General features: G+C 34.0%; 1 protein-coding gene across 1 annotated transcript in view; it reads right to left on the bottom strand.

The window, feature by feature from the left end:
- Window positions 1–537: 537 nt before the first annotated feature.
- Window positions 538–27703, bottom strand: part of KLHL1 (kelch like family member 1) — a 231920-nt gene continuing 204754 nt past the window's right edge. Inside the window, exons 8-10 of the mRNA XM_045811015.2 lie at window positions 24603–24815; window positions 7881–8052; window positions 538–1656 (exon numbers count right to left, since the gene is read on the bottom strand). Of these exons, the coding sequence (XP_045666971.1) occupies window positions 1597–1656; window positions 7881–8052; window positions 24603–24815 (445 nt within the window). The 3' untranslated portion in view covers window positions 538–1596. The remainder of the gene's footprint in view (window positions 1657–7880; window positions 8053–24602; window positions 24816–27703) is intronic.

Here is a 27703-nt window from a genome sequence, read left to right as displayed (position 1 = left end):
ACTTCCTCCTATCTTATACTTCTAGTAACATAATTTTTCTGACATTAAATGTGACCAATAAATTTGATCACATGTATATGTTGGGAAAATTTAGATTTCCTGACCTTTCCTTGATACAAACTATCAATATTTTTCTTGGTTATTAGGTTTCAAACATTTTATTCCACCCAACAATAAAAATCAATCCCATGGTTTACATTGACTCAAAGAGGAATTTTCTTGTCTTTTCTAGTGCCTGCACAATTATCAGCACTCATTATGGGATGTGTGCTTTGTAAGCACTATTGCTAACTGCATCAAATGAGTGACTACAGAAGAAAGCAATAATTAAAGATGGCATTCGGTGCCAGCGTAATATTTAGGAGGAAATACACGTTTTGAGAGAGATATATACTCCTTGATTTTTTGAGAAGTCAGGCAATAAAAATGGCGTATCTCTGCAGTATACCTTGTCAGTTTTTTACTCAGATTTCAATTAAAATTTATTGAAGAAAGATACAGTGATAAAAGCAAATGTTCTATCATTTATTAATTATCTTTAAAATTTACATGACTCTATTAAGGACATTGTGTAATGTTTCCACTTTATGCTTTAAACAATTACAAACATTTGGCATAAAATAATGTGCATATCAATGTAACAAGTCTGAAAAGTGAGAAATGAGAATCTGAAGTCTGCCTTCCTTCTAACAATGATCATTAACACTCCAAATGAATGGATCATAGATTTCTCTCTCAAAGTTCTAAGGTTTTTTTTTTTTTTTATGAACAAAATTCTAAAGGACCTTAACATGCAATGGATATATATAATATTCAGAATAACTAGCATCCATGCTTACACTGAACTCAACATAAGGCAAAAGCCCATAATTGTACTGATTCTTTGGCTCAGTGTGTTCAAAAAGCAAAGCAGTGTGGTAAGCCTAATGAAAACAATCCTTTGTGTTTGCCAGCTTTAGATTGCTAATACGGTTGCAATAAAATTTAGCCATCCTCTCTGATGAAATATGCAGTTTTGATTAGCAGAACCATTTGTTTTCTGAATGCAAGAGACAGGCATGAATCTGTTTCTCTAATTGTCCTCACAGTTGAGAAAATGAGGAAGAAGCATGTTTGTTTTAATAAAACATCATTCTGCCTCCTAGAATGACCACATCTGGTTAGGAAAATAGTAAACCAACCAGATTCTGTCAGATGAAGTATCAGCTGTTCGACCTCTTTGATATTGCCACAAACTATAAAAGAATTGAATGAGTTGTAGTCATGAAATTATCCATGTCACAAATACTGGTCTCTCAATTGCTCAAGAAAAACAAGCCTTTGGTAACTTTAGTTATTGTATGCTACAATACAAAACAAATTACCAATAACCATTCCTGAACTAACTAATATACGGCCAGACATTGTTCCCATACATTTTGATATTTATTTCGATTCCTGTAATTCTCTTTGATCTTGCACCTCTTTTGACATCAGTAGGTAAATCTACAGAAATCCTTGTTCTTGAAGAATTTTCATCTCAGGAAGTTCTCATTCTTGCCCTCTGATATAAAAATAACCATTCCAGCAAATAAAATCTCTCCAAATAAAAATAAGTCAAGGTTGCTTGATGACTACCACACAGGCACCTGCTCTCCCAATATTCAAAGAAGCCATCTGTTGAAAAAGATGAAACACAATTTAAGACAAATTTTACTGTCATAGAAAAGTAGACAAATTGTAATATATTTAAAGCACTCATATGTGTGAAAATCATAAATACATGGGCTTATATTTTCCCAGTTTAGTCAGAAGTAGTACAATAAAAATGGAAACATTGAAAATGGCTTTTACAAAAGAGCAATAATTTGCATATTGAAATTGTTAAAGCTTGCAATCATTTTTGGAATTTTTAATGCAAGTAGTAAGATATTTAATGATTTTTAGTGACATAAAGATGCTGTAGAAGTTTCCAGCGAAGATTTATTTCTGGGCTTGCATGGACACATTTGTGATGATATTTCATAGTAATATCTTGGAGTATATTTTAGATGAAATAGCTATTACACTTACTGAAATCATCTTGAACTTATTTCCCCAGATATTATACTGAAATAAATGTGTTATTCATTTATTCTAAACAGAGACATACAGTGAAATAACTTCAATATTTTGTCATAAATAGACCATAATTAAAATTGCTATAGTGGCTTATTTTTAAAAATTCCACCTTATGATAGTCATTGAGATGAGAATTGAGATTTTTTTAATAATTCCTGAATATGAAATTGGCTAGAAATATATTAAAAACAATAATTTTTACAGTTTGTAATGAAAATTTATTCCATGGAGGTAAGCCAAGATTTTAATAATTTGAGTATTTTGATATGAATGATTTTATTACAGTTTTCTAAGAATAATTTATGCACATAAAATATCAGAGTAGGATAGACATTACAGGATATTATTCCAAACTGAAAAGAAAGTGAATAAAATGTAAGAAATAAAATAGCCAAGAGCAAAATAACCTCAAATCACATACATTATCTTATTGACTGAGAAAGGACATTGTCTTGCTCTCTAAATATGAAAATTACTATCGCATCTGCAGTTCTTTTAAATGTTCTTACTGTTACCTGCCATCCCTTTGCAGGGTAAAAAGAAAAAAAAAAAGCCACTTCCCATATGATCTATTTTTATTCATTTGTGTTAAGAATAATTTTTATGGATCATCACATCACCTTTATAATCCCATCATGTATTATTTTTGTGTGACAGGTGTGTGAATAGAATGTCAAGAGACAATATATAAATCAATGTACCCAAACTGAAGTGTATGTGACTCCAAAATCCAATACTTACCATTGTCTCTCTTTTAGTTTCCAGTGATTTTTAAGTATTGTTTCACATCAGAGTCATCTGAGGAGCTTTTACAAAGTATACGTGCTCATGCCTCACCACTCAATAGGAATGGGAGGAATATCGGGTAGTTGTATTTTTGAAAATTTTCCCAAATACCCTCTGATGTTCGTTCAATACTGAGAAATCCTGTGCGTAGTAGAGTGAACAGCTTTACTTTATATCTGTATCTGCATTTACATCTATCTCTAAACATGCATGAGTGTGTTTGTAAAAATGAATCTCTGCCTTTTTTTCCAAAAATGTACTGTCCCTCCTTTGTTTCTGGTGTCAAATAATGACACCGCCCTCTACTCAGTTGCTCAAGATAGAAACCTAGAGTACATCCATGACCTTTAGTTTTACCTCATCAAACTTACATCTGAATAATCATCAAGTCCTACAATATCTCTCCATCCAACCTGATTATACCCATTCCTGTGGTCTTCAGCCTCGTTCACATTACAATTCTTCCTTGAGGGTGAAGGGTGGCAGAGTATGCCACCCCAGGATATGCCAGTTTGCATATTGATTATTTTGAATTAAAGGTACTCGATAGATGTCTGGCATAGGAGGGACTCTCTGATCTTTGGTCCCCCTGAAAGCAGGAATAAATCGCCAATGTGAAAGGTAACTTCCCTATACCAGGAGGATAGAAGGCATCCTTATTACCAGAGAGAGAATTTAGGGCCAAAATCTATATAAATAAACCTTGAGACTTCTTTAGCACTTCACTACCACAAATCCTTGGTTTGTCAATTTGTCACAAATTTATCATTTTGTGTAAAACGTATAAAGCTTCCTGGTTTGGCTACTTCTTTGAGTCTCCTCTTTTTACGGGGTTCCCATACATACAAAACTATATTTTTCTCCTGTTAATCTATCTTATATCAGTTTGATTATTAGACCAACCAAATAGAAGAGAGAAGGGAAAAGTTTTCCGCCTCTACAGTGGATTGGTAAAATATCCTCCTAACAGATTTCTCTGACTCTACTTGCTTGCTCGTAATGATTTTTCACATCCTATCAAGTGCAATCATTTTAAAACACAATTCTGATTATTTACTTTCCCTGCTTAAAAGCCTTCATTAACTTGCACTCAGCCTTACAGTAAAGTCAAGATTCTATCACATGGCTTCTGGCTATGCATCACATAGACCCTGCTTATGTCTCCAAACTCCTTGGTCACCCCTTTATTTTTTGCATGTTATGGGTTCTTCCTGCAGTTCTTTACAAATTCTGTTCTTCAAACCAAACCACTCCCTGTGTTTTCACCTGGTTAACTATTACCCACCTATCAGGTCTCATTCTACTTGTCATTTCCTGAGGGAAGATTTCTCTACCCAACACACTTAGTTTCTATCATAGTGCTAAGTAATATCCTTACCACAGAATTTATCATGCTATTTTGAGCATTTGATATATTCTACATACATACATTTTAAATATTTAAGAGACCTTTTCCCCTTTCCCCCTTTACTCTAACTTCATCTTATTTAATAAATATTTTTTAAAAATCTGCTGTGCTCTCCCTCCAAGGTTATACATAACTTCAGCCCTAGAATGACATCCTAAAATGTTGACCACAGAACCAATTGGGAAAAAAAAAAAAAACCCAGAGAATGTAGATATTTCACCAGGCTCCCCTAGAACTTATTCTCAATATCTTCTACAGGAGCCCCTCCTTGAAGGGGGGATTATGTTTGAAGACCCCTAGCAGATGCCTGAAACCATGGTTAGTACCAAACCCGTTATATACTGTTTTTCCCTATACATACATACCTATGATAAAGCTTAACTTACAGATCAAGTACCATAAGAGATTAACAACAATAGCTAATAATAAAATAGAATAATTATAAAAATATACTGTAATAAAGTTTTGGGAATGTATTCTCTCCCTCTCAAAATATCTTACTGTGCTGTACTCACCCTTCTTTTTCTGATGATGTGACATGATAAAATGCTGTTGTAATGAGATGAAATGAGATAAACGATGTCAGCATTGTGACATAGCATTAGGCTACTACTAACCTTCTGACAATACATCAGAAGGAGGGTCACCTGCTTCCAGACTGTAGTAGACCACTGTTAACTGAAACCAGAGAAAGCAAAACTGCAGATAAGGGGATATGGCCATGTATCTATTGCGTGCAAATAAAAGAAATCCATGCACAACAGAGCGAGCTGAGTTGTAACAATAGTTCTCAGCTACTTTATTTAAGAAATATTCACATTATCTCTTACCCCCACCATCAACTGTGGGGAGGTGATAGTAAATCACACACTATCTTTCCTTACAGCTGCAGGTGGACTCATCATGATAGCACTGTGACAGCACCAAGACAACACACAAAAGGGTGGTTTTACCCAGGCCAGGGGGAATGGAATAAAGTCCTTTTTTTATGTCTTGAAGCACACATATTGGGTTTTTTTCCAAATAAAATAGGAGAAATAAACCCAGTGTTAAATGACAAAGTCAAATTTATTCAAATACATACATACATGTATGTATGTGTTCTCAGTAAAACTAAGACATGAATCTGGCAATTGCTCCCAAATCTATTAATATTATTTCCAGCAGGCTAGCTTGGGAAGTGTTCCAAATACACATTCTTGGATATTTTAATATAGTTTGTTTATTTATTCTAATGCTCAGCCATTTGGGGATGCCAGTGAGAAATAGGATAACCTATTGGTTTTGTCCGTTTATGGAGTATATGAAGGGAAAGTGACAGGCACTATCCAGCCATATGGGATTTTTTTTCTAGGGACCTAGAATCCTGAAATTCTACAAAGGGATTTGTGTGGGTCTGCTGATGGTCCCTAGAGCTCTTAAAAATATAAATAATGAAAATATATGGATGTAAAATCTTAGAGTAATTTAAAAGCTTTAAAATTAATGTTTATTGTACTTAGACAAAGTTGTTATAAAATATTTTAAATACCGGGGCGCCTGGGTGGCACAGCGGTTAAGCGTCTGCCTTCAGCTCAGGGCGTGATCCTGGCGTTATGGGATCGAGCCCCACATCAGGCTCCTTCGCTATGAGCCTGCTTCTTCCTCTCCCACTCCCCCTGCTTGTGTTCCCTCTCTCACTGGCTGTCTCTATCTCTGTCGAATGAATAAATAAAATCTTTAAAAAAAAAAAAAAAAAATATTTTAAATACCACCTTGTTGTTTGGAAGATATATGATCCAAAAAAGTGCATTAAAATACAGATGAGAGAAAATGTTCTTCAGGAAGTTTTTACCTATTATTACTAATGTATTATTTTAATTTCAATTTTAGAAGGATGATAAGCATAATGGCTCATTATTATAAATATGTAATGAAGACTATATTCTATCATTGATATGCCCATAAACTTCCTTCATTTAATGTTCATTTGTAAAAGTGGCACATTTAAGATATGTAGCATTGAACTGGTACATTTCCTTAGCAAATCAAGTCATTAATGCATGCAGTATTTCTTTGTAAACACTAGGGACTCAGAAAAAGAAGAGGTTAAAATATATCTTCTAAAATTTTAGTGTAATAATTACAATCTTCTTTTATATTTGCTGCTGCTCTTTGGATGAAGAATGCTTCTTCTCTTACAGTTAAAGTAAAACAGAAAATCATATGACCTAGTTCTCCAAATAAATCCCCTTCTTTCATTCATTCTGCCTTCTTTTTTCCTTTTAGCCAAATTCATCCATCTTCATTGAAATCTGAGAATTTTCTCTTAGAGGAGGGTAAGATTCATAAGGCAGGCACATTAGTCTGGACATGAGGAATTTAGTTTTGTACTTCAGAGTCAGCCTATCTCAATATTGTGGTTGAACATATATCATCCAAACTGGCACAATCTAGGAAGTTTTGTGTCTTTAAAAGTTAAGTATCTTTAGAAGAAATTTACTCCAACCAGTGTTCAAGTTCTTCAGATAAACTAGTCAATTTCTGTGACACCCCCCCCCCCCCAGCAATTAGAACCCTCCATCCACTGAGGAATGTTATGAGATGACGCTCCTATTCTGCTTCAACTAAATAAGGCTTTGGAATCTCACTGCAAACATTAATGGAAATGATTTGTCTGCAGGAATGGTATCTTGCTTTTAAGTTTCTGATAAAGGGGAGGAATAATAGAAATATTGAGACATTTGGAAAAGAAAGAAGGAAAATAGGAAGAAGTTGAATATAAGGACCCAAGTCTTAGAATGTATCCCTTCCCTCCATTACAAGCAAGGTCATAGTAGCTCTACAGAATAAGGTGTTTTCCATTATAATTAAGTTGCACTATGCTCATGTTCCCTCAGCACCACGCAATGCAACACAAATCTTCTAACTGTGTGACCAGAATGGGAGCTGCCTTATTCTAGTGTGATCCTGAGTCTCTCACCTCACTTAAGATCGGCCAATTATTTCGCTCCATCTTCCTGGCCGAAGTGATTGTCTGAGAGTGAGCACTTTCTACATGACAGATCATTTGGAGTCCTTTGCTGTTTTGTTTTTGTTTTTTGTTTATGGCTGTGAGGATGACTACTTAGAGCTTCCAGCAGCTCCACTCCGTGGAAAATTCTCTCTGCAGTAGGTGAAAATGTGCCTGATAGGACCTAAGGATAGTCAAGCAAAATTAGGAGGCAGAAAGTTGATTTCTATAGCTTCCCATCTTCTTATTCCAGTTATCTCTAAAACCAAATTTTCTAAAGTTAGGTTTCTGTGAACCAATATATTCCACTTTGTTTTCTGTTTGTTTTAGCTCATTAAAATTCAGTTCCTGTTTGTTGTTATTACTTATAATAAAGTGGAAATCCCATTGAGGCGTGAAAGTCACCTTTTAATATGATTTTTATTAAGGTGTAGAATACATGAAAGTACACAAAAACATGTGATTTAGTGAACTTTTCACAAAACGAAGATGACAGTGGGCTAAATCAATCACTTTGGGTTCAAGGAAATTTAGAAGGAAGTAAATGAAGTAAATTCTTGTATTTGAAGTAAATTATGCTGGTGACGGTCTTACCTGTGTCCACTCATTTGTTTGTGGATCATAGGATTCCATAGTGTTGAGGTATGTCTGCCCATCGTAGCCACCAACGGCATATAATCTGTCACCAAGGAGACAGACTCCAACAGCATCTCTGGGCATACTCAAAGGAGCCACCATGGTCCATGTGTCTGTTTTGGGATCATATCTAAAATGTAAAGATAATAGAACATAGCATATTCTAATCACATTCAGCTTTTACTATATGAATGGTACTCTTCCAAAAGCACACCACAAGAAACAAAACTATGTTTTTTTCTAAAAGCTCCATCATTTGAGCAGATGTTCAAGAGTTAATATCCACAATGTCTGGCTTTATAAATTTAAAGTATTTTAAAAACATACCTAGACTCCTAGATGGATGCCCAGGTACTTAACAAAAATGAACATCATGACTTCTTTCCACTAGGAAGGCAGACATGTAAATATGTAAATAACTATTTTCAACTGCAGAATGAGGTTCCGTAAAGCAAATATAAGCAAAGTGCTATGGTAATGAAACAGAAGTAATGGTTAAAAATCTGAAAGAATTATGGAATTCTCCACAGTTGAACTCTCCTTTATTTTTTTAAAATAATTTTTATTTTGTTATATTAGTCACCATTCAGTACATCCCCAGTTGAAGTCTCTTTTAAATCAGGTCTGAAGGTGTAGCTAAATTTGCCAGAAAGAAAAGGAGACATTTATGCAACAGAACTGAAGTGTTAATGAAAATGCATGGCCAGCTTTGGGGAAAGCAGGGGTATGGGGTGGCTAAGTTCAGGGATAGGAGAAGGAGCAGAATGCCTGAAAGGGTCGTTTTTGATCAGTTTATGGTTTGTGTGATGGGTAGGAAGGTGTTTTGTGTTTTAATAGGAAAACTTAGGGAAAATAATTACAACATGAACAGAACTGTGCTTTAGTGGTGTTATTTGGAATTCACTGTAAGGGAGAGATTGGTAAATCAAGAGATTGAAGCAGAGGACCCAAATTATTTTTACTGAACTTAACCCAAAAATAATTTAATTTCCAGAAAGTCTGACTACCATGCATTACATATGGATATTTTGTATTTTGAGTGGCAAAAACCTGAAGAATACTTTCCTGAACATACTTTACTTCAGCTAGAATGAATGATTAAACCAATTCTTTGCCTTTAACCTGCACCTGCAAGGTCAGATACCAAAATGAAAAAGCTAGTAAGAGCCCAGCAGAGTAAATATAAGAGAAGACTGGTGAAAGTTGGTTTTGTTTGTTTGTTTGTTTTTTTAACAGACACAATAAATATATTTTCAGTTTGTTTTTTTACTCCAATCTTGTGTTCCACCAATTGAAACTTTCAACCCACAGACTACTAAAACAAAGAAACAAACACAAAGAAGCAAAAAACAAAAACAAAAAGCCACCTACATGTTTATTAAAAATAAAGAAGGTTGTTACAAGAGAAATGGTTGGGGAGGACCCCAAGGATTTATATTTCTCTATAGTCACATCATTCAAGATGTTACATGCATTTACACACCACGGTGGGAGAGGTTGTGACAACCAAGATAATCTATGTGAAATGAGAAATTGGTTGAATGCCTGCAAAACCAGGACCACCTTGAACCATACGCTGTCTAGCAAATAAAAATGTAATTTACATGCTATAGTTAATAAATGCAAAACATCACAAACACAGGCACATATAGACTCACACAAACACAATCTATGCCATCACAACCTTTATTTTAACTTACCATGAAGAAAAGACAAACTTACCGTGATCATTTTGAAATAGAAAAGATTTTTTTTTTAAATAAGGACGAAAGAAAGAAGAAGAGGGGGAGGAAGGGGAGTCAGAGGAGGAGAAGGAAAGAAGACACCTCATGGAATCAAATAGGAGAATCCAGAGAGTGGAATGTTTTATAAGATAACTGACTGAATTCTCCAACAAGTCAACAGCAAAACAAACAAACACAACCCCCAGTAATAATGAGCAGATAATTAGGAAGAAGTAGCTGTTCTAAATGAATTGTGATTAAACATAACAAAAAAAGTAAGTGGATCTTATTTGGATCCCAATTCAAATAGACCAACTATTAAAAGATGTTTGAGACATTTGAAAATTTTAATATACCCTGGGCATTAGATTTTAATAAGAAATTACTGAAGTTCTTATTAGTTCTGATAATAGCATTGTTGTTATGTAAAAAAAAAAAAAAGTCCTAATCATTTTTGGTCGTTTGTTTCTGGGATGCATTCAGAAATATTTTAAGCTAAAATGACATGTTTGAGAGTTTCTTTGAAATACTTCAAAAAAAAAAAAAGAGAGAGAGAGAGAGAGAGACAGAAGGGAAATGGATAAAACAAGAATGACACACTGGTGATCATGGTTGAAGCCGGGTAATGAGTACAGGGAAGTTTACTGTGTTGTTTACTTTTTTGTTTGTCAGAAAAGATCTATAGTAAAAATAACTTTAAAAGTAAGAACGTATAATACACTTAGTTTCAATGAAAAGCAAACGTTCTTTATACTTTATGCATTCTTCAGTAAAACCCAGGCTGGCTTTTGTCACAATCACTTCACTTAAATAGCTTTTTCTGAAGTCATATTTTATCCCGCATTTAATTGCTATCAGCTCTATAGAATTTTTTCAACTATTGTCTGTAAAGCAGACTTTATGAACTTTCCAAAAAGGCAGAAGAACTGAGAAAATAGCCACACTAGTGTAGGAAGAAATAGTCAATGAATTTCTGAAGACTTATGAAATTTCAAGTGAAACTCAAATATTGAACAATTTTCAAATACTCATATTCCAGGGGAAAATAAGGAAACATTAGTATGTCCTATATTTAGGTGCACATTTAGAAATAATATCTACATTTAGAAATAGATATCACTTATATATATATGTTTTACAAAATTCCTGAAGAGAACTTTAAAAATTTAATGCATTCTACAAAATCCAGATCTTTGGATTAGATGTGCCTGTCTTCAAATCTAGGTAATATTTTTTTTCTTATCATAACAAACTTTTAATTCATATCTGGGAATGGTGAAAATTTAAATTTAAATTTGTATATTATAATTCGAGAAATGAAACCAAAACAAAATGAAAACAGTCCAACTTTTCCCCACCCATACACACACTCTCTCCTAGATACTTAGGAAGTAATTACAGAAATACAAAATTACCTACTAGTGGTTATCCTTGTTTTCACATTAATGACTCTAAATTAACTTTTCTATATTCAGAACACAGTGGATTCACCTCTCAGACTGAGGATATACAAAATTTTACCCCATAAATGAAATAAACAGCTTTTTTTTAACCTAAAGAGAAGATACACAGATGTATAACCATTTTCCAAACAATTATTAACAGTGAACTCTGTCATGGTCAGTTAACATTTTTGATGAAACTTAGTCCTAAACATTACTTTTTTCTCTGGTTCTTTATTTTTTTAAAAAAGAACAAAGCGGTGGGGGCAGTGAGGGGAGTAGAGAAGCTGTCTTTTTCTATTTAGGCTGTCCTCTTTTCCTACATCTCACCTTGGCCTCCGTGGTCAGAGTGTGAGCTCTGTATCAGGGACTCTATTAAAGTTTATAGCCCTTAGGCAAGAGAAGCACCACTATGTACAGGCTAAAATTGGCTGTAAAATGAAAACTTGCTGAAGGCATATGAGAGTCACAGAATAAAACTTAGTGTCTCATTGAAAATCCCCATTGAAGTTTTTGAGGTACCATTAATTTTTTAAGCCTTGTTTTTTTTCTATTAAAGGATAAAAATTGATCTTAAAATATTTAAACAGAAACTGTTTCTAAGTATGAAAACACTACTTTGAGAACAAATAGAATTTATATTCATTTTCCTAAATTTGTACAAGCAATATTCAGCTAGAAAGCATATTAAACAACATAGAAGTATTTGTAGCCAGGTTTGTTTGCCTGTAAAACAAAATAAAGCAAACAAGAAAAAAGGGAAGTAAGAAAAGATGAGATCCATGCTATAAAAAATGGATAAACAGCTCTGAAAACAGTGGCTTTTTGATTTCTAGTAAATGAATTATACAATCTATGTTTGAATTTTCATAAATTATTTGAATTAAGCAATTACGAGTGACAATAATGATGCTCAAAAATAAATTTTATTCTTCCTGTAAAGAAAACCAACATCTATCTAGCAGATCTCATCAGATTATCAAAACAGATAGACCTTGACTTCAGAAATGTTCACATAATGGGAATGGAAAATAAATTAATTCTAATAAAATTAATTCTTAAAAACTTAGGAATAATATAAAAAAAAGTTCCTAAAAACATCCTTGTTCAGATATTTTCATATATATGCATATCTAAGGGTATTTAGGAATAGAATTTCTGGATCAAAAAGAATGCGTATTTTGAAATGTGGTAGATACTACCTATTGATATTACAGAGTCTGGGCCAATTTGCACTCCCACCATGAGTGTAATAAGAGTTTCAGTTGCTCTACATCTTCTCCAACATTTGGTATTAACTATTTTCATTTTAGCCTTTCTAGTAGGTCCTGGTATGACATTGTGATTTTAATTCTCATTTCTCTGATGCCTAATGATATCAAGCATTTTCCCCAGTAGTCATCTTTTCAAGGGTTCTTGTTCAAATCTTCAGTCAAGAAGATTTATTTAGTAGAAGCAAAGCCTTTCTTGGTCATATGGTTTGAAATTATTTTCCCCAGTCTCTGGCATAAATTTTTACTCTTCATGCTCTCTTTTGGGGAAAGATTTTTTATTTACATATATTTTAATAAAACAACATGGGGCTTGAACTCATGACCTAGACATCGAGTCGCATGCTCTCCTAACTGAGCCAGCTAGGCACCCCTGAGGGGCATTTAGTAATATTTCTCTTTATGGATGACTCTTTCCCAATCCAGTTTAAGTAATATTTTACATTCCTGTAATTGTGAAGATAGCCCCCTCTTATAATCTAAAATCTTTGTTTCATACTTACATCTAAAATCCATCTTGAATTTATTGGTGTGATATGAGAGAGGAGCTAAAACTATTTTTTTTCCATATGAGATATGCTTTTTTGCCTTTATCATAAGTCAAGATTCCTTATATGTGTGAACATAGACCTGTTTTGTCTACTTGTTTGTACTAGGCCAATGCCACAGCCGTAAAGTAACTTTACAATTAGTTGTAATATCTAGTACTTCTTCAAAGTTTTCTTGGGATTTGGGGCCCTTTTCATTTTTATTTAAATTATAGGATCAACTTTTTAACTTTACATCCACAATCCACACTGGACAAACATTTACAATTCAATAAGGATTGCAGTGAATCCGTAAATCACTTTAGAGTACAATTCATGTTTTTATAATATTTAGTCTTCTTTTCCATGAACATGGCATTCCCCTCTATTTACTTAAGACTTTTAAACTTTTCTTAAAGTTTTGTTTTTTTTTAGAGGTAGCACATATATTTTGTGAGATTTATTGCTAGATTTTTTAAAACTTTTTAATGGCAACTTTTATACATATATTTTGTTATTATTGCTTTCATCTAGAAATGTAATTAATTTCAAATATTGACTGAGTATATAGCAACCTTATTAATTCACTTTTTAAATCAAATAGTTTCTAATTACACTGTGGTTAGATTATCATTAGATATTTATCATGTAACCTTGCATACTGACAGTTTTATTCATTCCTTTCTAATTATGAATTTTCTTTCCCTTTATTGCTTTATAACTGGGTAGTTATTCTTTTAAAATGTTGAATAAAGGTGGTATTAGCAGTCACTTTTTTTCTGTAGTGAAAATCTCAAAACAATATATTTCAATATTTGACTATTTTTCTATTAATTTCTCTTCCAAGTTTGGTGAGAGTTTTTATTATGGTGGGTGTTGGATTTTATCATCTTTGCATTTATTCAGATGTTTATTTATTTTATGACTATATGGAGCTACATAGATTAATTGTTCTATACTAAACCAAACTTGGATTTCTGGAATAAATGCAAAGTGGTTGAGATACGTTATCATTTTCATTTACATCTAGGTTTGATTTGCTAATACTCCTTTTGGATATTTGTATTTATGCTCATGAGTATAGCCAGCTCTTGTTTCTCATGTTTTTCCTTGTATAATATGTATAAGGTTTTGGGGCGCCTGGGTGGCACAGTCATTAAGCATCTGCCTTCGACTCAGGGCATGATCCCAGCGTTATGGGATCGAGCCCCACATCAGGCTTCTGCACTAGAAGCCTGCTTCTTCCTCTCCCACTCCCCCTGCTTGTGTTCCCTCTCTCGATGGCTGTCTCTCTCTGTCAAATAAATAAATAAAATCTTTAATATATATATATATGTATATATATATGTATATATATATATAAGGTTTTATTTTTCTATAAATCTATTCATTTCAGCTAAAAATTCAAATAATGGCATAAATACTCAAATATTCTCTTTTTATAGTCACATGATAGTGATATCCACTTATATTTCTGATGTAGGTAATTTTTTTCCTTGACACTCTGTCAGCTAGCTTATAAATTTCATTGCAATTATTTTTATAGAAACAAATTAGACTTCTTTTTAATCCTATTTCTTGTTTGTTTTATATTTAATTAATGTATTTCTATCATTATTTCACTTCTATTTTGGTAGGCTTTTGGTCTAGTTTTTATAACTTGAGATTGAAACTTAAATCTTAGCTTCTCAGCTCTTTTCACTTGTTAAGTAAATGTGCTTAAATCTATAAATTTCTCTTTAAGAATTTCTTTAGAAATGCTGAAACTTAATACCCCATGTTACATGTCACAGAAGTGGCTTAGTCTCTTGGCAACTTTTGATGCATGCAGTATTCTTTAATGTGAGATTTTCCAGTAACTCAAACAGTCTTGCCTAAATTGCATGGTTCCTTCACGGTTTTCATTGTGCAGTATAAAGAAAGTTTAAGGATGTACATTCCTCCTAAGATCTTGATAAGAGTCTAGGAAAATTGGGAGACGTCTTTTAATGACAGTGTGCATCTGTATCTTTTTTTTTCTATAGACTTGTAACGAGACTGGAAATACCAACTTTAGTGTGAGCATTTGGAAAAACCTTTAGTAAAAGGAATATTATTTTTATTTATTTTATTTTTTTAAAGATTTTATCTATTTATTTGAGAGAAAGAGCAGAGATAGTGACAGAGAGCATAAGGGGGGAGGAGAGGGAGAAGCAGGCTGCCCGCTGAGCAGGGAGCCTGATGCTAGATTCCATCCCAGAAGCCTGGGATCATGAGCTGAGCTGAAGGCAGATACCCAACAGACTGAGCCACCCAAGTGCCCAGGAATATTATTTTTAGAAAGGAATTTCTTTAGCTACATTCCACAAAATTTGATATATATTTTCATTTCATTCAGTTCAAATTATTTTCTAATTTGAGTCACATGTTGTTTTGAAGTATATCACCTAAATTTCAAACAGTTGAACATGGGGCACCTGGCTGGCTCACTTAGTAGAGCAAGCATCTCTTGATCTTGGGGTGGTGAATTCAAGCCCCACACTGGGCATAGAGCTTACTTTAAAAACAAAAACACAAAACAAACAGCTGAGCATGTAAAAATTTATCTTTTCTGTTATTTATTTCCAGTTTAATTCCATTTGGTCAGAGAGCATGCCCTATGAGATTTCAAGCTTTTGAAAATTGCTGAGGTTTACTTTATGATCTAGAACACAGCAAATTTTGGTAAATATTTCATGTATAACTACAATTATTACTTATAAAGGTAATCACTACAGCAATACAATTATTTAGATATTTTATTCAGAGAGTTGTATGTAATAAAATAGAGTATGGACAGAAAACGATCTCCATTTGAAACAGTTTAATTCTAGGAATTCTCATGGAAGCTAGTCAGTTTAATAAAACATCCATATAAGGAAATCAATCATTTTCCTAATAACTTGCTTCATTCATGGACTCTGTTCTTGCACCATCACAGATCTGCATGACTCATCTGCTTCCAAGGGCCTAGCCATGGAGGCCCTAGAAATTATTAATTCTTTATTGTGATCCATAACCCCTGTTGGCTTTTGGTGCTCCTGTTTCCACCTACCAAGGGGCCCACAGTGGCAGCGCCTTCTAACAAAGGGAGGTGGGTGCAGTACACACCTGCAGGACTGGCTCCCCTAACAGCTGAGAAAGGAGTCAGATTGCATGACCTCAGTAACTTCCCCAAAGAAAAGGTTAAAAGGAGATGAGCATTTTATATTACTTGCCAAGTGATTTACTAAACAGATTAAAGAGGTAGCCGATAACAAGTAAAGCTATAAAATGAGGACAAAGTATGTGTGTGTATGTGTATGTGTGTGTATGCATATATATGTATATACATACATGAAGTCAGGATGGAAAATTACTTTTAAAATGTAAGCACAATGGTGCTCATTGTTACTTTGGTGGCCCCTAATAAACCACACTTCTTAGTGTCATACCTTTGAGTAGTACACGCTTACCTTGCTGTGAGCAACACTGGCCAGTGTGACTTTAACAAGTGTGATGCAAGCAGAGGCCTGATGATTCATTGTATTGGATATTTACCCTCTTCAGCCCCCTTCTTTTGGACACCCTTGTCTTGGAATCCCAACCACCATATGGTGGAGAGTCCAGCCCAAGGGGAACTATGGTTCTCTGGTTGAAGCATCAGCTGAACTCCGATGAGAGGCAGCCCTAATTGCTAGCTCTGCCAGAGAAGGATTGTGAACATTAAAGCCTGTTGAAGCCCAGATGTTGGTAGCATCAACCAATATCATGTGGAGGAGAAGAGCAGCCCAAACTGAACCCAGTCAACACATAATGATGAAAGATTTCAATCATAAAAGAAAGAACTATAAAATTATTTTAAGCTACAAAGATTTTAGAATTGTTAGAAATAACAAATAATTTCATGAAGTGTGTATCTGCCTTAAAAGAAATATAAAAATATCTGCATTTAAAGAAAATATTGAAAAAATTTATAAATTTGTATTAACCATACGACATACATATGGTTAGTAAAAACTATACCTAAAGTAACTGTTTGAGTCATGTTGATCCAACCCTGTGTGCAAAAAAAAAAAAAAAAAAAAATGAAAGCCACAAATCCTGGTAGAATTTAAGATCAGAAGCCATGGTCCATCAGACCATGTACATTAATCCATTCATTGATTTATTTAGACAGTGTATTTAAGCATTCATTGTATGCTCTACTCCTAACACATATAGTCTGAATGTACAGTTGGAAAAAGGAACAAAGAAATAGACTGATTTTTTTTCCCCTATAATTTAACCTTTACTAATAAATATATCTTAAAACATTGAAAAAGAATCAAATGTAGATATCAATTTACATAAATGAACTTTAATGAGTTACTGATGAAATTACTTTCCTTTTATGATTTTTTTCTCCTGATTTCCTATGTCATCAACAAACTACTTCTAAATTAAAAAAATGAAAACTTCGTGGGGTGCCTGGGTGACTTAGTGTGTTAAGCATCCAACTCTTGATTTCGGCTCAGGTCCTGGTCTCAGGGTCTTGGGATGAGCCAGGGTCAGGCTCTGTGCTCTGCGCAGGAGTCTGCTTGAGAGTCTTTCCCTCCCCCTCTCAGTCTGTCCCTCCCCCGCTTGTGTGCGTGTATGCGCGCACTCACACTCTCTCTCTCAAATAAATCAGTCTTTAGGAAAATAAAGAAAGAAAAGAAAACTTCAGAATGGTTTAACTATCAGGCTGCAACCATCCAAGACAGGATTTCTTAGTTCAAATTCAGTCTCAACATACAAATTATTCTCTGATCGGTATAGATTCTTCTCACAGGATCTTCCACACGTTCTGTAAGGACATGTTCCCTGTTTTGATTTAGTTGCAGCAGTCCCATTAGTTAGGGTCACATGTCAGGTGAAATGGTTTTGACTCGACTATCAATTTCAACCCAATGACAGAGGGGGGAAAATTCAGCGCAATGTTAGGGGAAAAAAATCATTCTCAATATTGTTTGTGTGTCTGTAACTCTCACATTGATTATGTGCTTAATCTTTACTTTTAAAATAGATTTTTTAAACGTATTTATTGATATTCTCCCAGTCTTTGTGAGTACTTCTCTTAAATATATCATGGGCACAGAAACGTTGGGAAAGAAGATGGGGTAACTAGATTTCTGCTCCCCTTTCTAATATCCCTTGTGTATATATACAAAAATATTTTTAAAAGTTAATTTGATTTCTTTTTAATTTAACTTCTCTATGAAGGCATGTGAAAAATCCTATTTTGACTTAGATCATATTTATTACATCCTCTCTTCAAAATTGAGGAGAGGAGAAACAAATTGCTGACAGAACCAGGGAAAGCAAGGATAAGCCACACAGCTCTTTGTCACCTCAGATGTAGTTTCCTCAGCAGAGCTTCACAAATTATTTAAATTATTGTCAATCAATAGAACATGGAGCATACCCAGGAGATCTGAATGCTAGTTAAAACTCACTTTTAAAAATAAATACCTTATAACAGTTCAGAACTAAGGAGCAATCGATTATATAATCACTTTCTCTGCTAATATAACAGAAAACTATTATCAGCCCTGTGAGTTCAAATTGTGTATTAAATAGCCTCTCGCCGCATGAAAATGAACTCTGCAGTTTGACAACCAGGGTTGATATCCTTCCTCTATATGGGACATAATATTTCATCTATTCACGTACATCTCCCTTTCCACAGAATTGTTCTCCTTCTGCAAAGCATGCAGATGAATAACCATGATGCCAGTCTTCCAGGTAGTACAAGGACAACAGATTCTTCTGTTATCCCCTGTCTCTATCTCACCGCTTCAGAGATACCACTTGCCTCGTAAGCCATTAGGCAAATATCTAATTAGTTGAGTTATGAATTAGTTTAGCTTTGGAGTTAGTTAATAGTTCTTGCATCCACTTGTAAAGCAGGGCCCCTACATACAGAGGCTGTCAGGATTTCCATCTTTTGTATATGGCTGTACAAGAAATTTGAACATAATTTGTTATCAAAGAAATAGCAAAGATTCTACGTGCACAATAATAGAAAAATAACACGAACAGCAAACTAGTTAGTCTTTTCGTGCTACACTCATTTGGCAAGTGCTAACAGTTAAGATCTTAGGAAGAAGAAGAAGAAAGTATCTTACTAAAAAGTTCAAAAGCCCCTATCTAACATTTTAACTTTAAACAGTTTGAGTGATTACTGTCTTGTAGAAAATTTAGGATTTCACGTATATCAAAATATGAGTTAATGTATTAATATGCTATATAGGGCCTAGGATATGTGCCCATAATTTAAATAAAAAGTCTCTCCTTGATCATCTGTTTTCACTCTTTAGAACTGCTACAACTCTTGGGTTATGTCTAAACCAAAAAGATGAACTAAGAAGATAAATGAAAGAACCCAAAATTCTATTCTTACCTTATGTATTAATCTTTATGGTAACTTAAAAAAACTGTTTAGTTAAATAATAATGTATTTATCCTTGTATGTCTGAGAGCAAATCTTAATTTTTATTAATTTTTATCAAGATCTAAAGATGATAAAAAATATTGAGCCATATCTTGACAGAAAAATTAGATATTCTTATTTTAGATGACTTTTTCTGATATGACCAATGTGTGGATTTTGGTAAACTTTGAACAAAATTTTTATATTTAAGTAATATATAAGAAATTTTACAGATGCTTATTTGTTAATAGTGCTTGGATTAGATATAAAGATATAATTTTCAATTAATATCTGAAAAGTTGCTTAATATTTTAGGCCCTATCAAAAATTTTGCCTACCCAATAAATGCCTAAAATACATGTATGTAAATCATTGATACACAATCTATAATGATGGAAATGGGCATTCACATGCAAATAGAAAAATAAACAAAAATCTAAGTCTTTCCATCAGTCCATTCATCCATCCATTCTTCTGCCCTTTTATGCATCCCTTTTTATCTTTCTATTAATCTATATAACTCCCTATGTACAGTGTATCTCCCTTGTGAGAAATTTGAGGCCTGTTTTTCTACCTGATTTCGCTAAATGCTTGGTGAGGACTTACTTTGTGCCAAGAATTGTGCCAAGTGGAAGAGTATAAGGGTGAACAAGCTGATCTAGGTCATCACCAGCACATGGATCCTAGCTATGTTGAAAATTTTTAAATAATTTTTCATCATAATATTGATACAAAGGAAAACTCCATTGCGCTTTCAGGTCAAATCTGCATTATGAAAAGATCTCTCTGGCTACTATATGGAGAGTAAATTGGAGGAAGCAAGAGTGGATATTACAAAAGAGATTTAGAAGGCTCCTATTATCTTGATATCCCTCTCCTGCAGGCCTTATTACTGGGATGCAAATTAGAGGGCAAAGGTGGTCCTGATCTATTATTAGCCAGCAGTGGTACTGATGCCTTTGGGCATATTTTCTGATCCATTGCCGGGTTTTCTGTTTTATTTGTGATCTTAAAGTTCTAATTATTTATCTGTCTCTTTTTTCTAGTAAATTTTAAGCTCGAGTTAGCACAGTGAAAAATATATGCAAGACAATATTTGTAGAATAAGTAAAATGGATAGATAAATGTGCTTTGTCTAATGGATTGCACCCTCTGGGAAGTTCTGCTAGAACTTACTGCATTTTTGGACACTGATTTTGTCCACTAAGGTGCTCTTATTAGAGTGAGGCTTGGCTGCAAAACTACTATTCACTGTTTCATCAACTATTCTAAAATCCCTGTTCTTGCCAAGTCCTTGCCTTCTTTCCTACTCTGATTTGAGGGGCCGGTATTCTTTGTGTTCAGGACAGCCTGACCCTTTACAACTTTTGATGTCTTATATAACTGTACTTTAACAGCACTATTATATAATACCTTTATGTTTCCGTAAGAAATCATTGTCATACAATAAAATTCGTTCTATCAATCTGTAATACGTAACATTGTACACTACTTCTCATTATTCCTAACGGCTTGTTTTCCTATGGTTATACACTAAAAAAGTCTTTACATTATATGTGTAAAATAACTCTACAGAGTACCATTATGTACCTTGATGTATTGATGATTTATATGTGAAATTGTCAATATAGAATATATGTTATAGAAACCTCAAAAATGCTATTAATCTGACACGTAATATGAGCTGGGATAAGAATCATGATAATGCTGTGTGCTTCTGCATTACTTAAGCTGCTCAAACCCACTGTACTCCTATAACTTAAAATAACTACGCTTATTTAAGTCTAATTCTACATCGTAAATGTATTCCTAGACTGAATTATTTATGCCTCTGTTCACAAACAACATTGTAATACATTTTACAGTAAAGTTAGAAGAGAATAAATGAAATATCATTTCATTAGTAACATTTATAAAAGATATATAGCAAAAATAGGAGCCACATCATGTTAATCTTTCTTGCTATTTTCCCCAAGAATTTAGCAGAGGAAAATGTGAATGAGCTGTCAGTCTATTAGCATTTTTTTTAAATAAATTATTTCATGTTTGTGTATATAAAAGCATACATCTATTTATCTGGACTCTGGCCACTGTCCACACTATAACACCTGTAGTTCCTAATTTCACCGGACAAGAGAATGTTGAAGTGAAACTGCATTGAGCGTAATGCTTTCCTCTGTGCGTAGGGAACCATATATCTACAGTCCATTTCACACCATAGCAATAACATTAAACATGTTTTATTCAAGAAGTGGTTTAAGTTTGAGCAGAGTCTGTTTACTAAAAGCTATCTCTTGCCAATGGCCTTATTCTCAGTAAAAATCATCTATCCTTAGAAAAATATTAAAAAAGCACCTTTCTGCCCCTGACTATACCACTTGCAAGCATTAATAAAATGGATGTGGTTTCTTAATGTTAAGAGGAAAATTGTTATGGCCATCACTGCAATTCACCAAATATCTTGTGTTCTTCTCCCACGTAGAAGTTCTCCCACCCTCATGAAGTTTTCTGTGGCCATGTGACTAGTTTGTCAAAGTATGAAGAAAAGAGAATTATATTACTGGCGTGCGGAATCTTTAGGAATCAGTGAACAATGTATACATCTCCCTTCTGACACCAGCAGTACTTATATTGTAGCTTATATGCCATTCTGAGTAACAGAGCAATGATATCATGGATCTGTCATGGACATGTAGCATTAGTAAGAAAAAAATTATGATATTAAGTCACAGAGAGTTTTGAAGTTATTCATTATGGTAGAATTACTTACCTATCCCAGTTGATAAAACAGTTGACCTCAGTATTCCTTAGTCTCACTTCCCCATATATCAGCATGTATCCTTATGTAATAAGAAATATCATCTTAGGGTTCACTAACTCTCTAATCCTTACTGCACACAATATAATAGTTCTAAGTGATGTACAGCCCTTAAAGAGAATTTAGCTATAATCATGCCAGGAAGTGTTTGGGTTGTTGGACCAAGCCTGAAGCCAAGGTGACTTTCCACTCCAGACCTTTGTGCACTTGGCCATTTTTAGGAAGAATTAAAAGAGGACCAGGATTATAGAAAATAGACCTGTCTTCCATTAAGAAAGGTATGACACAAAACAGAGTCCGTTAATTCACCTTTGAGAGTTTGAAGGGAGTAGTAGAACATGATAGGATGAATAACAAGCATTCATAAATAGATCACTTAAAACTGTTTTAAAGGGTCTTTTAAAATATCACTTTAAATTCTTGTGAAAAAAACTATAGGGCTTTAAATATTAGTTGAAGAAAGAAAGGAAAGGAAAGAGGGAAGGAGGGAGAAAGGAAGGAAAGAATTAAACAAGAAATAATGAAAGTAAGGCCAGAAATAAACCTACAATTATATGGTCAGTTTATCTTTGACAAAGAGGCAAGACTATGCATTGGGAAAAGGACAGTGTCTTCCACAAATGGTATTGAGAAAACCAGACAGCTACATGCAAAAGAATGAAACTGTATCACTTTCTTACACCATACACAAAAATAAACTCAAAATGGATTAAGGAACTAAATGTGAGACCTGAACCATAAAAAGTCCTGGAAGAGAACACGGGCAGTAATTTCTCTGACATTGATTGTAGCAACATTTTTCTAGTTATGACTCCTGAAGCAGGGGAAACAGAACCAAAAATAAACCATTGGGACTACAACAAAATAAAAAGCTTCTGCATAGCAAAGGAAACCATCAACAAAACTAAAAGACATAAACCTACCAAATGGGAGAAAATGTTTGCAAATGACGTATCTGATAAAGGTTAGTATCCAAAATATATAAAGACCTTATAATACTCAACAAAAAACCGAAACAGAACAAAAAAATCCAATAAAAAATTGGGCAGAAGACATGAACAGACATTTCTCCAAAGAAGACCTACAGATGGACAACAGACACGAAAAGATGTTCAGCATTACTCATCCTCAGGGAAATGTAAATCAAAACCACAATGAGATATCCCCTCACACCTGTCAGAATGGCTAAAATCAAACACAAGAACAATAAGTGTTGGCAAAGATGTGGAGAAAAACAGAACTACCATATGATCCAGTAATCATTCTAGTGGGTATTTATCCAAAGAATACAAAAAACACTAATTCAGAAGGATATATGCATCCCTATATTTATTGTAGCATTATTTACAATAGCTAAATTATGCAAGCAGTCCAAGTGTCCATCGATAGACAAATGAATAAAGAAGATATGGTATATACACACACACACACACACACACACACACACACACACACACACATATATACAATGGAATATTATTCAACCATAAAAAGAACGAAGTTTTGCCATTTGCAGCAATGTAGATGGAGCTAGACAGTATAATGCAAAGCTAAATAAGCCAGTCAGAGAAAAATACCATATGATTTCACTCATATGCGGAATTTAAGAAACAAAACAAAGGGGAAGAAAGAGGCAAATAATAATTAAAAAAAAAAAAAACCTTTTAACTATAGAGAACAAATAGGTAGTTATCAGTGGGGAGGTGGATGGGGGAACGGGTGAAATAAGTGAAGAGGATTAAGAGTACTAAGATTGCACTTATCCTGGGGTGCCTGGGTGGCTCAGTTGGTTAAGCAGCCCCCTCTTGATTTTGGGTCAAGTCATCATCTCAGGGTTGTGATATTGAGCCCAGTGTTGGGCTTCACGCCGTTAAGATTCTCTCTCCCTCTGTCCCTCTCCCCTCCCCTTCTCTAAAAGAAAAAAAAAAAAAGACTATACTTTTTTTTTAAAGATTTTTATTTATTATTTATTTGCGAGAGAGAGAGAGAGCAAGAGAGCACAAGCAATGGGGAGCGGCAGAGGGAGAGGGAGAAGCAGGCTCCCCATAGAGCAGGGAGCCCGATGTGGGGCTGGATCCCAGGACACTGGGATCATGACCTGAGCCAAAGGCAGATGCTTAACAGACTGGGCCACCAAGATGCCCCAAGAATACACGTGTCTTGATGAGCACTGAGTAATATATAGAATTGTAGAATCACTATATCATATACCTGAAACTAATATAACTAATGTAAGCATGTTAACTATGCTGGAATTAAAATTTTTAAAGAAGAAGAATGAAAGTGTCGTGCATGTGTATAGGGGAAGGGGGGTATAAAGAGACAGAAAGAGGTTTAAAAAGCGGAATTTACCTTTCCTAAATGATGCAGTTTTTATACTCACTTGAATTAGGCATCAGTATAATTTACATTATTTCTCTCATTAGAACTGTGACCTCGGATCTTACCTTTCTACATAATCTAATAACCGGGAACAGTGATTTGAAGCAGGAGCATCATGACCTCCTACGGCATAGAGAAAGCCATCGCACGTGGCCACTCCAACACCCCCTCTCCGCTTACACATTGGAGCACACATGTTCCACTTATTTGTATGAGGATCATAATATTCCATTGAACTCAAACAGGAACTTCCATCACGACCTCCGACTGAATATAACCTAAAAACACAATCAGAAAAACAGGATTTAATATTACAGTCTGAATGACAAAACGTAGAAAAGAAGTCCTTTCAAAATAAATATTCTATCACCATAGGAGTCTCACATGTGTCATAATAAGATTAGATGCTGTGGAATTTTTGCTTTACCAGTGGACATTATGATTAGTATATTGGCAAATAGAAACTGAAAAGTAGAGTATTAAGTTGAAGTAAATACATAGGAAGACATTATTATTTCGTATATAAAATCCTGCAGGTCTTAGATTTGCAAATGCATGCTCTAATATAATTTAGTAACTCTAAAAGATGATGTTTAGACTGATTGCAAATCATAGAGACTTTTTTTTTAAAGCTGTTTGTGTTTCTCTTAATGCCTGACATGATAAAATGTTTCTGATTGCTCAAGTGTGCCCTTTATGATTGTAATGCCTCTTTGTTTGGTTACTCACAGTTGTCTGCCATATCAGAATCTTCAGTAGGCTGAAATTAACCAATAGGAACATTTTAAAGGACAAGTATTGGACAGTTTAACTTACAGAAGCACCCAGAAATGAAATATTCACTGAGAAGTTTTTATCTTCCTAAACACTTCATGAAATCTGAGCTTCATTTATTTCTGGGAAGATCTAACTCAAAAGAAGTTTGCTATAATCATTAAAATTTAAACTTTTTTTTTTGCAGAAATTTTGAGTATTTTCACACAAGGCATCTTGCACAGTCCCTGGCACATAATTTATATATAAGAAAAGTATCCTCTTTTTTTTCTATCATTTTAAAGGAATTGTTGACTTCAAGATGCTCTTTTATTTATACTTATACTGATAAAGTACAGTGTTGATTGATCTGAACCCAGCATTGCTAATAGAGTATTTCTGTGCAATATTATAGCACATATTTTTTATAAAATTATTTAAAATGCTAATATACAAATATATAAATGTGTATAGAAACTAATGATAAGCATATTGCTTACATTTTAGAAGTCAAATATTGAGCCTACTCATATAGCCTTTTATTTGGAAATTAAATATTCCTACAAAGTTCCCAAGTTACAATATCAATGACTTCTTTAATATAATTATGTATATTACAAACCACTATTCATTAAGTCTCTTTCTTCTGTGTGAACCGTCCATTAATAAAATGCAGTAACACAGGGATTATAAAAAAAAGAAATTTATATAATGCCTTGATAAAAATGACATAATATTTGACAATCCCTTTTGTAATATAAATGTTTGATGTATGGTAGCTATTATTTTATAAATTACTTATGAAAGCCTAGGCTATGTTATCAGTAGGTTCTTTCATTTGGTACATGTCCCTTTTAATGTCTTTCTATTTAGACTATATAGTAGTATATAGTCTACAGAAAAACAATGAAATTGCTCTAATTTTAATATATTGATTAATATTAAGGCAAAATTACTTAACAAGAGTAAATGCACTGAATTTTTCCTCAAAAATGAGCTTTGAAAAATAAATGAGAAAATTTTAAATTGTGTAAAAGATAGTAGTGTCCTTTTGGACTGCTTTATTGAATCCACTGTTAAAACTAATAGATGTATTTTAATACTTGAAAGATTTTGAAAATTATGTACTTCACAAATATATGCTATCAACTAATATTATCTCTAACCCACTTATTTTGAAACATAAATTTGCTAAGTGATTAAGAATTATAATGGAAAAATAATAACTATTACTATAATTATTGTTAAAGTTCTAAAAATAACCAAGGGATAGAAACAAAATACTCTCAAGCAGTTAGGATAAATGCTAGAATGTATGCATATAACTTCATGGAAAATTATCTTCTCAGATCTCCCTTCTAAAGCTGTTTAATCATAACTTAGGTTGATTCCCTGCTTTGCTTCACTACAATGACAAATTAGATGTTGAGAATCTGAAAAGCAGAGAAGAATCTGATGCTAGAAGTAAATGCACTGACAAGATAGGAAGTGGCAGCTGACAGTTTCACAGCAAGAAGGGAAACGTGACATTTTAACTTAGAGTTGAAAGATGCGTGGAAATTTGTAAGAGGAAGAAATAGGGGGAAAACATTACATACAGGGAAAACATTATGCATAAAGACAAGGGGCAAGAAAGGTCACAGCAGGTGATAAATAAAGAGTGGCAGGTATGTCATACTGATGGAAGAGGGGTTGTGGAAGAGGGGAAAGGAGAGATGCAGCTGGTAGATGAAAAGACTAGGCTGAGAACACAGGCCTTGATGCCATGCTGCAGGGCTGGGATTTTATTCTGAGACAATGAGAAAAGGACAGAGAAATAACATTCTTAGGAATCATCAGGTTCATACTTCAGTTTGCTGTGAATAATATGAGATCAGAAAGATCCCTGATTTTAGCAAACTCTTCTCAATTTTGCTGAAAAGGGCAGGAATCGGAGTCTTCCCTAATACTTTCCCTAACTTGTGTGTTTATTCAGCACACAGATGAATTTTACCTAAAGTTTAGTGACCTGGTCTCGGTGTTTTGAGACCTACTTGCCAGGTGCCCATCTGAGTGAGTGTCACATATTTCATATTTTAGAAAATAAAATATAGCAGTTTCAGGAAACAAATCCTATTCTAGTTAGGATATGGGTTCAAATGTGTTTAAAGGGGATGGCGTGAGACCCAGGCTATTTTCCACTTGAAAGCATATCATCTGTAGAGTATGACACTTTGTCAAGAATTGTGAGGAATCTGAAAGTTTTTTACTACTTGAAATCTAAGAAATTAGTCCATCATAGTTTTGTAGATGCTGGAAAAACACACAAGACTCCTAGGTCAGAGAACAGTTGCTATTATTCACAGCAAACTAAGCACCATGAGCTTCAAGTTCACATTGGTTCTTGTTGTTCACCCTCCACGCCAAAGCCCAA

The sequence above is a fragment of the Ursus americanus genome, chromosome 10, assembly GCF_024610735.1.
Source record: "Ursus americanus isolate L20-20 chromosome 10, mUrsAme1.1.p, whole genome shotgun sequence".
NCBI classification, from domain to species: domain Eukaryota; kingdom Metazoa; phylum Chordata; class Mammalia; order Carnivora; family Ursidae; genus Ursus; species Ursus americanus.
The sequence above is the reverse complement of the archived record's forward strand: the minus strand, read 5'-3'. Positions and strand labels throughout refer to the sequence as shown.